This window comes from Oncorhynchus masou, chromosome 15, assembly GCF_036934945.1.
Source record: "Oncorhynchus masou masou isolate Uvic2021 chromosome 15, UVic_Omas_1.1, whole genome shotgun sequence".
Lineage (NCBI taxonomy): Eukaryota > Metazoa > Chordata > Actinopteri > Salmoniformes > Salmonidae > Oncorhynchus > Oncorhynchus masou.
The window spans coordinates 33,163,827-33,178,112 of NC_088226.1; the positions used below are offsets into that span (position 1 = coordinate 33,163,827).

The window sequence follows — 14,286 nt, forward strand, 5'->3', positions numbered from 1 at the left end:
TTTTTGCATCTGAGCTCCTAGAGTGTGCGGCTCTCTTTAATTTTCAAGATTTCTACTCCGCTAGCCAGCACCTCGCCTTTTCCTTCTATAATGGCCGTAAGCCACACCTCCTCGGGCCTTGTTGTTTAATTGACCCACAAGACAACACAGAGACAACAGGAGGTTTGAATAAAATATTTTCTTTATTCTGCGAGAGAAATTAATATAGTGAAGTTCCATTGATAACGTACAAGAGTTGAGTTCATAACAAATGGAGATTTTACAACATACACAAACCATTGCAACAGATACGAGAAAGTGAAGTAGTGTACCATGGCATTATTAAAACAACTTTAAACTGATGAAGGGAATACCTATAGAAGCTAAAAGCACGGTATGTATGTCGTCGTTGTAATACTGAGAAAGAAGTCTCTGTTTGTTTATTCTGGAGAGTAGAGCACCACTCATAGCCGGCGGCACAAGGTAAAGTCATCACCATCACAATCCACATGCAACAACAGCACAATGTCGCTCCAGAAACACACAATTATATACCAGAACGTCTATGTGAGTAGGTACTTACTTCGCAGTAATTGTCAGAATAAAGTAAGCAGACAGAAAAATAAAAGGAGATCAATGTCATATTGCTTGTGTTTTGTCTAAGAAGTGGCCTACATAACAAAAACTGCCGGTGTTAAAACAATTCTGCGAACATTCTGTGAAATCAGAATAACTGTTTGATTATGTGAGTTTCAAGTTGTGTACTGTAAGCAACCCAGTAAATGCTTTACAGGTCAAACATTCAAAGCATATTATATTGTCGGTCTCAAACATGGACAGATATTGTGATATGGAGAAACGTGTTGGTTTCAACATGCCAAACAGACCATAATGAACACACGTTTTCTATTGCTGTGACATTCATCTTTCTCAGTATTACATACTTATGACGCTATAAACGGACAATAATAGGACTGTAACTTGGTTCGGCTGGAAGCAGTGACTTGTTTAGTTAGCTGGATTCAAATCAGATCGGAATACACCATGAACAGTCAAAGAACCGTTTTTCTTTAAAACATCTCTTTTTTTAAACTTTTTTTTTTTTTTTTACACTAAAACAACAGTCACGAGTACCAAAGATGCATGCTGGATCTGTACGTATGTCAAAAGAAGGATAGGGGACAGTGTGATACACACATTTTTTTCTCTTTTTCTTTCTAAATCTTTTTTAATAAGAAGCTGTACTCCTTGAAGCTGTGCTGGGTATTGTGATCAGATAGCAGTGCTAAGAACACACACGACTCCTGGTGAGAATCACAACATATTCAAACCCCACTGGCTGCATGCTGCAAATGAAACTCTGCAGAACTGCTTGAGGGGAAAGAAGAAGAAGAACAACAGACATTATAGCTATATAACAGTCTTGTGGTGCTATAGGAAACCTACGCCTGCGTTGTCCTGTACCTGTACTCCAACGTAAGAGTTTTGTTTTCACACAGAAAACTATTAAAACAGTCAAAAAGTAAACTTGGGGAATAGATATTTTGGTTCGTCCTAACCTCTTCGAAATGTCTTGGTAGTATGTGCAGCACATCTTGTCCCAAGTAATATCCCACTGACAGTGGTTCTACAGAAACACAAAGGTGCTGTTCTTTAATAAACACTAAATCTCAGACAGAACATCTCTCTCACGCATTACTCCTCTGTCCCTGACCCCTGACCCTTGACAGAAAAGGAAAGGGATATTGCATGCATTCTGGAGTGAAAGAACTTAAGGGAAACTTGCTTTCTGTCCCGCAGAAGAACGACAATCACTTCTTCTCGTTGTAAGACAAACCACTAGACACAAGGGGAAATTAAAGTGTATTTGTCTTATTCACTTTCAAAGCTGAGAGGGAGAAAGAGCAACCGTACGTCCGACTGGATCAACGTGTGCAAATATATGACTGTGTTGTGAGAAAACAAGGAGACAGACACAGGGAGTGTTTTTGTTGAAATAAGAGGTCTTTCACAAACTAAACTAAAAGAAGAATCACACCAACGGCACACATATTGTAGACCAATAAAGCCACTCACATCATGGGTGCAGAGACTTGCTAAATCATTCAAATTAAACCCTGACATAGGAATAAATCTGCCTTCTATCTCTCAACACTTTCAGAGCGGTGAAAACTATCAGTCGAATTTGAATAGACAAAAGACAGAGGTGTGGCAAAATATCCTCCTTAACCACACTGCTTGGTAAGGACATCCAACTGTTCTTTGGTATAGATTGAATACCTCAAATATCACCAAGGAACATCTATCCCCAATAATGCATTACTATTGACTTTTATTGCTAATTAGCAACATCATTATCACTAACAGGGGATTCTAGCTAACTGTATGGGACATTTATTTGACCTTTACTCAACTAGGCAAGTCAGTTAAGCAACCTTCCGGTTACTAGTCCAACACAAACCACAAGGCTACCCATATTCACTCACTCTGATTACCTCTAGCTACGGTACCATATTAACTTCTGAGTTCTTCTGGAAACAAGGCAATGGAAATGACATGTAACATGGAAACAAACATCCCTTTCAAACTATCAACATCTAAAGGCTAAAAATAAAGTCAACTGAAATCTTTGGTCTCAATGCCAGGGGGTGTGTGTGTGTGTGTGTGTGTGTGTGTGTGTGTGTGTGTGTGTGTGTGTGTGTGTGTGTGTGTGTGTGTGTGTGTGTGGTGTGGGGGGGGGGAGTAAAGGAACAACTAAATCACAAACAAAAATAGTATGTGTTCTTTCAGCATCATAGATTAGTAAAGGAAATGCTTTGTCTCACAGTGGAGAATAACAACTGAAGATGAGACAGAGTCACACCGTGTCTGCGTCTGAAATGGCACGCGATTCCCAAGCACTATATAGGAAATGCGGCGCCATTTCTCTGAAGAGTGATGTTTGCGATATCAGACAAGCCCCCCCCCCCTCATCAACAAACGTAATCTTAGTATATTTCTGAGAAAGCACATCTTTCCCTCCTTGCAAAGAAGCCTACTTGTATTTCTGTTCTGTGACATAAACATGTTATAATTATATATATTTAAAAGTCAACCCAGTCCCGCTCACTACTATAGAACAACAAAACAGATATTTTATTTAATATATGTATATTTCTATATAAAGACATTCAACAGTGAGCAATGCAATAGTTCAAGTAATATAGTTAGGGCCCTATAGGGCTCCTAGTAAAAAAAAAAAAAGAAGAACTAAAAGTCAACAAAATAACAACCTTCAAACCATGGTGGAGGATAAGGAAGGAGAGGAGACTGAAGTGAAGATAGACAGGCTCTTGAGCTACCTCAGTGGACAAACCTAACAGAGCAGGGCCACTGAGGTGGATAGACACGATTCGAACCAGGTAGACACCATTATAATTCATGACAAAAGGTCTAGCTTACTGTCTGGGTGTTGTTAAACCTGGTTTTTACCCGTCCAGAGATTAAAGTGGGTTTTGTTATGAAACTGTTGTAGCAAAAGGGTATGCTAGCATCCTGCATGAGGGTCCTTGCCAAAGAAAACAGGGATGAGGAGACACAAACAAACGTCCATCTATCAGAACAGCCTGATCCAGTTTTACATTCAACATGACCTCTAACCCCCTTCCCTCCCCAGTACACCATATCACACCCCACTACACTCCATACAGAAGAGCTGAACCTCACCGTAACCCTAACAGCTGTTACTAGGCACATCAGAACATACAGACCAGGGAGAGACTGAAAAAGGGAGAACCCATCTCTCCTCTAGTCTTGAGAGGGAGTGTCACACCTTCTCCCTCCTCCTCCCTTGCATGTGTTCTTTATCAAGGGCTTTCAGCACTGACTGTGACCTAGTGACCCCCCCCCCCCCACACTGCCTCATCTGGCTTATCTTAGTGCACTACTCCAAGAGGTGGAAGTGCATGTTATGATTCGCAGAAGCGTATGGTGTCGTTGTGGAGGAGATACAGGGGAGATAGATACTCAGGGGGGGGGGGCTGGCTTTTACCAAGACTGTATCATTCACTCATTCATTCACCATTGTGATTCCAATTCACCACCACCGCATGGCTAGATAACATGGCCTCAACTTTCCTTCTCACACACACTGTGCACTGGTTCTTACTGGTGTGACCCCATACACTTCACTGATTTCCACTGGTAGTTTAGTGAAGACTCCAGACGATATACAACTCTCTTTTTCAAAGTGTGACAAGAGGGTTGCTTATTTGAATCCATTTTTTTTTATGTGTAGCTCTGAATCTGTTAGATCAATTTTGGTAGTCAACCTCACTGGAGTGGTGTCTTTACCCCCAATTGAGCCAAAACATTTGTCCAGTAAGGTGCGAATTTGATGGGGGCTCGATTAAAAACCACTGTGTTTGTTCTACTCCAGGGTCACTAAATCACCCCTCTGCTGCAGCGCTACCCTCTCCTGTCAACAAGGCCTTAAATATGGCCTAAGATTAACAGGCAGGGAGGGGACAACTGTCTGGGAGAGACAGGACCCCAGGGACACTCGGAGATGGATGAGGAAGTGAAATAACCCACTCACTGTTTTTTTTTCTGGTTCAATGAAAGAAAATGAACTAAGTAGACAGGACTGGTGTCTATTGGTGTCTATGGAAACACCCAGTTAAGTAGACCAGAAATTGTAAATTTATTTTCAATGGTAAATGGCCTGAGTGAACTATCTTCATTTATCCACCATATTTGACATCACTGGTCCATTGTCTGTCTCAGGGGCTGCTGGTTAGATAGGCAGCAAGGAGAGCCAATGGTAACACAGTATCCAAACAACAGCCAATCAGAATAGAGAGTTTCATATCAGGGAGTAGAGGTGACCGAATAGACTGGAAAATTGCACATTGTGGTTGTTTGTCATTTTGTCAATATTTATTGTGCGATGTTATAATATTTTATTTTCAACAGAAATGTTTCAACTGGTCTTAAAGTCAAGCACCGGGTAAGAAGTTTGAGTGAAACACAAACAAAAACAGAACAAAAAAAGGAAATAAAAGAAAAGAAATATATCTTCAAAAGCTTCAATGTGCACTTTGATTATCTCTCCTGCGAGTCTGTCTGGAAGCTGGGTTCGTTCAGCTCTCCGGGTGACTGCTAACCTAAATAATCATAATACATTGTTGGATTGCACTTTCTTCAAGTTTTTATCATCATCAAAAGCATTTGTCTTCAACTTGAAACTCCCCCCTCCCTACCTGCTTCGTGTACACTAAAACAGTTCAAAGCCTATTATCTCAAAGGTTCCATAACCGATACATAAAGTCCCCATTTGTTTTAAACAGACATTAGCATATACTACAAATAATATTTTGTTTAAAACAAACATGTTTCAGGTTCTAAGGTCGTTTGTTTCTCCTTAGTTTTGGGATTTGGTGTCAAACCGTACGGTGCCGCCTTGGCTGGGCTCTCCTCTTAGATAAGTGCTTCTACCCCGACCCGTGACCGGCGTCTAGACGGTCAAACCTACCGACCGTCTCTGTCTGTGCGTACCATCCCCTCAGAGCTTATAGTGCACGAGCACTGGGCCCAAACTCTGTTTTGTGTGTGGTATTAAACAAAGCAACTACTCTTTTTCAATCTTCTCCATTCATACAGACTAATAAAAACACAACGGACTTGTTTCTGCCCAAGCCAACTTTGGTCTCTGTAGGTGACTATAACGACATGACTTACATGACTAAGTCATGACTTTACCATGACTTACAATGTGTCGAAGGAAATATGATCCAGCCATCAAGAAAACAAACTCACTCTCCATCTACGGTTAGTATAAAATCAACCTTTTTTCCTACTTTTAAGACTACAAAACATTTTCCTCTCGCTTGTGACCCCTCTCGACTCTTCCCTCCCTTCGATTCTCCCTTCCCTTCACCCTCCCCCCCAACGCTTCAGCAGCAGTCTATATGGAGGGACACTGAACAAGCGTCTTTTGTCTGTTTTGCTACATTATTTTTGCTTCTGATTCGGAAAGGGACAGAGAACATACACTCGACATCATTATAATCATCATCTCTTGCATTTAGCAAACAAGCGGTGAACAAAATAAATTGTCCAAATAAAAAAAGAAGGAGAACAAAACCAGAAGAGAAAAAGGAAAAAAAATAAAATAAATTGGGGCGACAGACGGACGACAGGAAACAAAGCCTTGAAATTGAGCGTCTTCATGTTGTCGTTAAATCTGTAAAAGAGCCCTGGCTGGAGTTTAGGTTGCAGCAGGGTCACCTAAAACTCGGCTCTTCTCTTTTCCTTCAGTTTTTTTCACATTCACAAACATTTAAAACGTCCTTGTGCAAATCAAGCAGTCTTTAGAAAGAATGCCCTCCAATTGTTTAGTAAAAATATATATAACTCCAAGGTGGCTGACGTGTGTGTCGCAGCAAGTGTTTCCGACTTTTCCCCCCATCTCAGGTATTTTCTCAGGTTCTGGGTAATAGTTACCCCCCCACCCCCTGTCCCCTCATCCATCCTGGGGCTGGGTGGGGGGGGGTGCTCATCTCCGTGGGGCAGGGCCGGAGGATGAGGGCATCTGTGCGTAGACAGGGTAGGCCAGGCGCACATTGAGCGAGTCGTTGTGCTGGACAAGGGAGGTCTGGTGGTAGTGCAGGACCAGGTCTTTCAGAGAGCTGTACAGGTTGTAAGGCTCAGCGAAGCCGTAGCCCCTCTGCGTGCTGTAAATCACACAGTGCTTAACCTCGCCCTCCACACTGTAGACAGAGAGGATAGGAGGTGTTAATACGAGCCAAAACACACAAGTTACGTTACAGCCTTATTCTGAAATGGATTGAAATTGTTTTCCTCATTAATTTACACAATACCACATAATTACTAAGCAAAAACAGGTTTTTAGAAATGTTTGTAGATTTTATATAAAACAAATAACAAAAATAACTTAGTTATTGAAGTATTCAGACTCTGCTATGGAACTCAAAATTGATTTTGTTTCATCCTTGAGATGTTTCTCCAACTTGATTGGAGTCCACCTGTGGTACATTCAATTGATTGGACATGATTTGGAAAGGCACACACCTGTCTATATAAGGTCCCAAAGATGACGTGCATGTCAGAGCAAAAACCATGCCAATGAGGTCAAAGGAATTGTCCGTAGAGCTCTGAGACAGGATTGTGCCGAGGCACAGATCTGGGGAAGGGTACCAAAAATGTCTGCAGCATTGAAGGACCCCAAGAACACAGTGTCCTCCATCATTCTTAAATGGAAGAAGTTTGGAACCACCAAGAATCTTCCAAGAGCTGCCCTCCCGGCCAAACTGTGTCACGCCTTGATCGGTTTCACCTGTATTTGTGTCTCCACAGGTGTCTCCTGTTTTCCACATTAGTCCCCGGTTCTATTTATCCCTGTGTTTCCTGTCTCTCTGTCGCAGTTCGTCTTGTTTTGCCAAGCCAACCAGCCTAGCTCCTATTTTTCCCAGTCTCTGTCTTTTCCTAGCCCTCCTAGTTTTGAACCTTGCCTGTCCTGATGCCGAATCCGCCTGCCTGACCACTCTGCCTGTTCAGACCTCTAGCCTGCCTGTCCCCTTGTACTGTTTGGACTTGGACCTGTTCACTAAACCTCTGCCTGTCCTGACCTCGAGCCTGCCTTTCGCCTGGTACTGTTTGGACTGGTTTATGAACTCTGGCCTGTCCCTGACCTGCCTTTTGCCTACCCCTTTTTGGTATAATAGATATCGGAGCTCAACTATCTGCCGCCTGTGTCTGTATTTGGGTCTTGCCTTATGCCCTTATAATCTGGGGAGAAGGGCCTTGGTCAAGGAGGTGACCTAGAACCCGATGGTCACTCTGACATAGCTCTAAAGTTCCTCTGTGGAGATGGGAGAAACTTCCAGAAGGATAACCATCTCTGCAGCGCTCCACCAATCAGGCCTTTATGGTAGAGTGGCCAGATTGAAGTAAAAGACACATGACAGCCCGCTTGGAGTTTGCCAAAGGGCATCTAAAGGACACTCAGACCATGAGAAACACGATTCTCTGGTCTGATGAAATCAAGATTGAACTCTTGGGCCTGAATGCCAAGCATCACGTCTGGAGGAAACCTGGCACCATCCCTACCGTGAAGAATGGTGGTGGCAGCATCATGCTGTGTGGATGTTTTTCAGCGGCAGGGACTGGCAGACTAGTCAGGATCGAGAGAAAGATGAACGGAGCAAAGTACAGAGTGATCCTTAATGAAAACCTGCTCCAGAGCTCTCAGGACATCAGTCTGACAAAGGTCACCTTCCAATAGGACAACGACCCTAAGCACACAGCCAAGAAGTGGCTTCGGGACTAGTCTCTGACTGTCCTTGAGTGACCCAGCCAGAGCCTAGACTTGAACCCGATCTAATATCTCTGGAGAGACCTGAAAATAGCTGTGCAGCAACACTCCCCGTTCAACCTGACAGAGCTTGAGACAATCTGCAGAGAAGAATGGGAGAAACTCCTCAAGAAGACTCATGGCTGTAATCACTGCCAAAGTCATATATCACTGTAAAAGTCATATTTCGGTTTTGTTTGATTTGTCATTATGGGGTATTTTTGTATTTAATCCATTTTAGAATAAGTCTCTAACGTAAAAAAAAATGTGGAAAAGGGGAAGGGATCTGAATATTTTCCAATGGCACTGTATAAGAGCAGTTTTTGACACACTCACAGAGGATTATTGAACTACCACAATTTAGCCAAACTTACCATGGCATATCATAATCAGTAGTACATATTGAGAGACTGACACTACGGAGCAGGCTTATCTTATTGACAGAATATACTTGAGTACTTACACTACGGAGCAGGCTTATCTTATTGATAGAATATACTTGAGTACTTACACAACGGAGCAGGCTTATCTTATTGATAGAATATACTTGAGTACTTACACAACGGAGCAGGCTTATCTTATTGATAGAATATACTTGAGTACTTACACAACGGAGCAGGCTTATCTTATTGATAGAATATACTTGAGTACTTACACAACGGAGCAGGCTTATCTTATTGACAGAATATACTTGAGTACTTACACTACGGAGCAGGCTTATCTTATTGACAGAATATACTTGAGTACTTACACTACGGAGCAGGCTTATCTTATTGATAGAATATACTTGAGTACTTACACTACGGAGCAGGCTTATCTTATTGATAGAATATACTTGAGTACTTACACTACGGAGCATGCGTAGCAGCCCTTCTTGCTGCTCTCCCTGATGAGGAAGGCTCCGTCAGGTTTGCCTAGTAGAAGGTCTTCAGACTGGGTTCTATTCAGGTCTCCTACAAACCAGCTCTTCTCATCATAGTGGGGCAGGTTTTCATCTTCCTCCGTACTCACAAAGTACCCTCTACACACACAGGAGACAGGGGAGAGAGATAAGCATAGTGTCTAGCGGAGATTCATTTCAGATTGATTAATATATGGTGGAGCCAACATATCAAATGAGGACGATTTTGCTCAAATCTATATCCCTCAAACATGAGTATAGTGAAAAGACTATAGTGAATGAGCCAATGTGAAGTCTATTGCTCCAAGATGTCCATGGTACAGATAAGAGTGAGCCTTGCAGTGCGAGGCCGTGCTCTGAACACTTACTCATCTGTGTTCTCGTTCTTGATCCCCAGCCAGTCGTTAATTCGTTTCTGTCGCACTCCTTTGTGATTGAGCCAGCTGGGGTGAAGAAAGAAAGAAAGAAAGAAAGAAAGAAAGAAAGAAAGAAAGAAAGAAAGAAAGAGAGAGAGAAAATTAAATAAAGTTAAAGCCCTTCTTTCATTATGTGCATCGTTCCTCCATTGAACAGGACAGACAACAAAAGGTATTGAATTAATAGCACTCACACAACCCTTCTGAATGAATCTGTGTATAGAAACGCGGCAGACCTGGTAATGCTATTCTCCCCAGGCAGCCCAGGGACTTCCCTATAAAGAGCCTGCCTTTAGCTCAGATGATACACAAACTTGTTATACAGCCTAGTGTAGCTTAGTGGTTCGGCAGGTAGCCAGTAACTGAAAGGTCGCTAGATCAAATCTCCAAAATGACACGGTAAAAATCTGTCATTCTGCCCCTGAACAAGGCAGTTAACCCACTGTTCCTAGGCTGTCATTGTAAATAATAATTAGTTCTTAACTGACTTGCCTAGTTAAATAAATACAAATATGGCAGTTCTCCAGTCAACCCGGTATGAACTCCTTGCAGTCTGGGTTACTTACACAAGGTATGTGTCCCTACTATACACCTACAGGGTTAACTCTTTCCTCCATCATATATTACTTACCCAAGACACTGGTGTTACTCTGTTAACCCTTTCCTGTATGGGTTACTACTTACACAAGGTCCCTACTATACACCTACAGGGTTAACTCTTTCCTCCATCATATATTACTTACCCAAGACACTGGTGTCACTCTGTTAACCCTTTCCTGCATGGGTTACTACTTACACAAGGTACTGGTCCTATACGATAACTGCATCTTAACCCTTTCCTGTATGGGTTACTACTTACACAAGGTACTGGTCCCTGATCTTGCGGAGCTGGATGAGGTCAGGTTTGAGGCTGTTCATCTTCTTGTCCGTCTCTCGGTTGTCCAGCGCCTGGGTCTTCAGGTCCTGCTCCAGACGAATCTTACTGTCGTGGATCTCCCCTAGACGAGACTTAAGCTTCTCATAGTTCATCATGATTCTATAGGACAGAGAGGGAGCAGAGGGTGAGAGGGGGCGGATGGGTCAGGACACTGCATACAGTATGTGTACTAATGCACTACTATTATCATTATTCATCACTATTCCCATCAACCCCACAACCTAACATTCTGTTCAACAAGGTCCATCCAGACATCACATTCTCTGATGTACACAAACATGACTTTGCCTGATGACAAAGAGAGTGTATTCCAATTGGAGCAGGTCTGAGCCCATGATTAAGAAAGAAAAGAAAAGCCCCCTGAATACCTCTCGATCTCCTTGTCGTTGCCCTCCCGGCGGAAGCGCTCAATGTACTCTTTGCTGTAGCGCTCCTGCGTGTGACACTGCTCCTCGAAGATCTTGATGGTCTCGTTGAAGGCCTCGATGGCCGTCCTCTTCATCTGAATCTCCTGAGAGGGTTATAACAAAGACACCGGGGCAATCAGAGTCCTCCATTCATCAGCCTGACAATGGTGTGATCGTCCAATGAATAAAGTCTACGTCTATTTGTCTCGATTTATCAGCCTGGCACAGTCATACACGATGACTACACAGTCATAATATAGAACATAGTTGGTGTCAGCTAGCTACTGGGTCTGTATTGGGTTTGGCGATACGGGTGCAGGGTAGGTGTGTGTGGTATGACGGGCTAACAGTGATAGTGTGCTGTGTACGGTACCTGTGAGGTCTTGGTGTATTCCTCATAAAGCCGGTCGTACTCCTTGCTCTTCTCCTGGTATTGATTGTGGTACTCCTGGAGTTTCTTCCCCACCGCGTCAATGTTGTCCTCTTTCACCAGCTGATCCTGAGAGGAAAGAAAGAGAATGAAAGGAAGAGAGAGCGCACATTAGAGGGAGATACATTGATATGAAGTGCAGAGAGCGAGCGGAAGAGAGAGAGAGGAGGAACAGTAGTTGGGAATTAGCCTGTCTGATTGTGCTTACAGAGGGAGGCTTCCTGATTAATTCATGACCCATGATGCCTTTCTCTAGGTGCAGGGGGGGGTTGAATTCTCCACGCTAAGGCTTTTGAGTAATGACTGGCTGAGCACGGGAACCACGAGAGAGAGAGAGAGAGAGAGAGAGAGAGAGAGAGAGAGAGAGAGAGAGAGAGAGAGAAGAATAGGCAGGGTTATATTTCACCATGCTGTGAATCCTGCTGTATAGGCACTTTGCCTGGGAAGGAAGGGAACAATCCCCAGCACTACTCATTAGATTGACTGGGGATGCACAGGAGAGGAGGAAGATAGGTCCCGAAGAGAAAGAGAGTAAAGGATGAGGACAGTGGGAAGAAAAAGAGGGTGGAAAAAGAGTGTGTGTGTGGTGTGCCTACCTGCTGATAGCGTGAGATGGGGTACATGAGTTTGACGTCTAGCTTGGTGTTGTACTGGGCCAGAGACTCATGTCTGTAGTGACTAATCAGCTCCACCACAGAACCAAATGTCAGGGGGTCGGAGAAACCATACTTCCCATCCCGGTGGTAGATTTTGATCAACTTGTTGTTCCCCCCTTTCCTACAGAGAAGAAAACGACAGAGAGAGGATGCATGTATGAAAGAGGGCTTTCTAGAACCATTTGGACTCCTGTAAATTAATTAAAAGAATATACATTTTAATAATACCTTGAACAACTACTACCTCATAAAAAACGTCCTCTATATATAAACTCTTGAGTGAAGTGTCCGATGCCTTACCTCACTGTTAGTGTGAGGTGTGGTAACCTACCTCACTGTTAGTGTGTAGTGTGGTAACCTACCTCACTGTTAGTGTGTAGTGTGGTAACCTACCTCAGTGTTAGTGTGTAGTGTGGTAACCTACCTCAGTGTTAGTGTGTAGTGTGGTAACCTACCTCAGTGTTAGTGTGTAGTGTGGTAATCTACCTCACTGTTAGTGTGTAGTGTGGTAACCTACCTCAGTGTTAGTGTGAGGTGTGGTAACCTACCTCACTGTTAATGTGTAGTGTGGTAACCTACCTCACTGTCAGTGTGTAGTGTGGTGGTAACCTACCTCAGTGTTAGTGTGTAGTGTGGTAACCTACCTCAGTGTTAGTGTGTAGTGTGGTAACCTACCTCAGTGTTAGTGTGTAGTGTGGTAACCTACCTCAGTGTTAGTGTGTAGTGTGGTAACCTACCTCACTGTTAGTGTGTAGTGTGGTAACCTACCTCAGTGTTAGTGTGTAGTGTGGTAGCCTACCTCAGTGTTAGTGTGTAGTGTGGTAGCTTACCTCAGTGTTAGTGTGTAGTGTGGTAACCTACCTCAGTGTTAGTGTGTAGTCGCCCTGCATTTTAGTGGAGGCATCCCGAACCAAGAAGGTCCCATCAGGCATGTCTCTCAGCTTATCATTCACCTCTTCCCTGAAGAGAGGGATGGCGAGAGGAATGGAGAGGGGGAAGATAAGGGGATGGACAGAGGGAAGAGGGGGGGAGAGAGAGAGGTTACACATCTGAGGCAGTGGCCAGATGACATTTACAAGAAAGGCTCAACTTTTCCAGTAGTTATGGCAGTGAATATACACTTTACCCTCCGTCCCTCCCTCACTTCCTCAACACATTGGTGTCCTTGAGACAGGAGAGACTGGCACACATTGTTGTGTGTGTGTGTGTGTGTGTGTGTGTGCGCGAACTGGCTGCAGGCAGAGGCCTGTGTCCCACCTCTCAGCTGAAACCGTATGGACAGTGGAGACATGTTGGGATGGTTTACCTTAAAACGACACACACACACACACACACACATATCCTAAATGGCTCCAGTCTGTATCCCAGACAGGCTTTAGGGGCTTTCCTGTCTGTCTGCAGAGCAGATTGCTCACCCTCCATCCCCTCTCCTCACCCTCCATCCCTCCCTCCCTCCGTCTGTCTGTCTGCCTATCGGTCTGTATGTCTGGGCCAGTGTGGGCAGTAAGCCTTGTCATGCTGAGAAATCAGCCTCCCACCTCCAGTCAGCTGACATCTCCATGGCCGTCTCTTGGACGATGGGAGTTAACTTCAGCCTGCCGGAGCAGCTGGGGCCCTGTGTGTGTGTGTGTGTGTAAAGGGGATGTGGGGCAGTGTGTGGAGTTTATTTGACATGACACAGCGTTGCTCGAACACTGCTGCCCCAGGCTTAGATGAAGAGGGGGGGGGTCATTTACTGCCAAATTCCCTAAACCCTCTCCTAACTATGCACCCTTGGTAACTTTCGGTTTTGTGTGTTTGAGTGTGTGTGTGTGTGTGTGTGTTTGTGTGTAATGCATTGTAAACAGTGCGGCCATTAAATAATTTGAGTAATAAGAGCATGAAACACAACCCAAACTAGCCAGAGAGACACTGACTGACGACTAGATTGGGCCATGCAAATTAACCAGCTTTTCTTTAAAAATCATATATAAAGTTGAAGCCGGAAGTTTACATACACCTTGGCCAAATACATTTAAACTCAGCTTTTCACAATTCCTGACATTCAATACTAGTAAACATTTCCTGTCTTAGGTCAGTTAGGATCACCACTTTATTTTATGAATGTGAAATGTCAGAATAATAGTAGAGAAAACTATTTATCTCTGCTTTTATTTCTTTCATCACATTCCCAGTGGGTCAGAAGTTGACATACACTCAATTAGTAT

At 43.6% G+C, this 14,286-nt stretch overlaps 1 protein-coding gene across 4 annotated transcripts in view; it reads right to left on the minus strand.

Moving 5' to 3' along the window:
* Positions 1-163: 163 nt before the first annotated feature.
* The window catches only part of LOC135556158 (phosphatidylinositol 3-kinase regulatory subunit gamma), a 297,567-nt gene continuing 283,444 nt past the window's right edge, over positions 164-14,286 (minus strand). For 3 of the 4 annotated variants that reach the window (XM_064989134.1, XM_064989131.1, XM_064989132.1), the window contains 8 exons: positions 12,941-13,039; positions 12,020-12,200; positions 11,367-11,492; positions 10,955-11,097; positions 10,509-10,685; positions 9,602-9,676; positions 9,180-9,353; positions 164-6,728 (listed from right to left, as the gene is read on the minus strand). In XM_064989134.1, the coding sequence (XP_064845206.1) occupies positions 6,515-6,728; positions 9,180-9,353; positions 9,602-9,676; positions 10,509-10,685; positions 10,955-11,097; positions 11,367-11,492; positions 12,020-12,200; positions 12,941-13,039 (1,189 nt within the window). In that variant the 3' untranslated portion in view covers positions 164-6,514. Of the gene's footprint in view, positions 6,729-9,179; positions 9,354-9,601; positions 9,677-10,508; positions 10,686-10,954; positions 11,098-11,366; positions 11,493-12,019; positions 12,201-12,472; positions 12,486-12,940; positions 13,040-14,286 lie in introns of those variants that run through there. The other variant, XM_064989133.1, reaches the window with a different exon arrangement.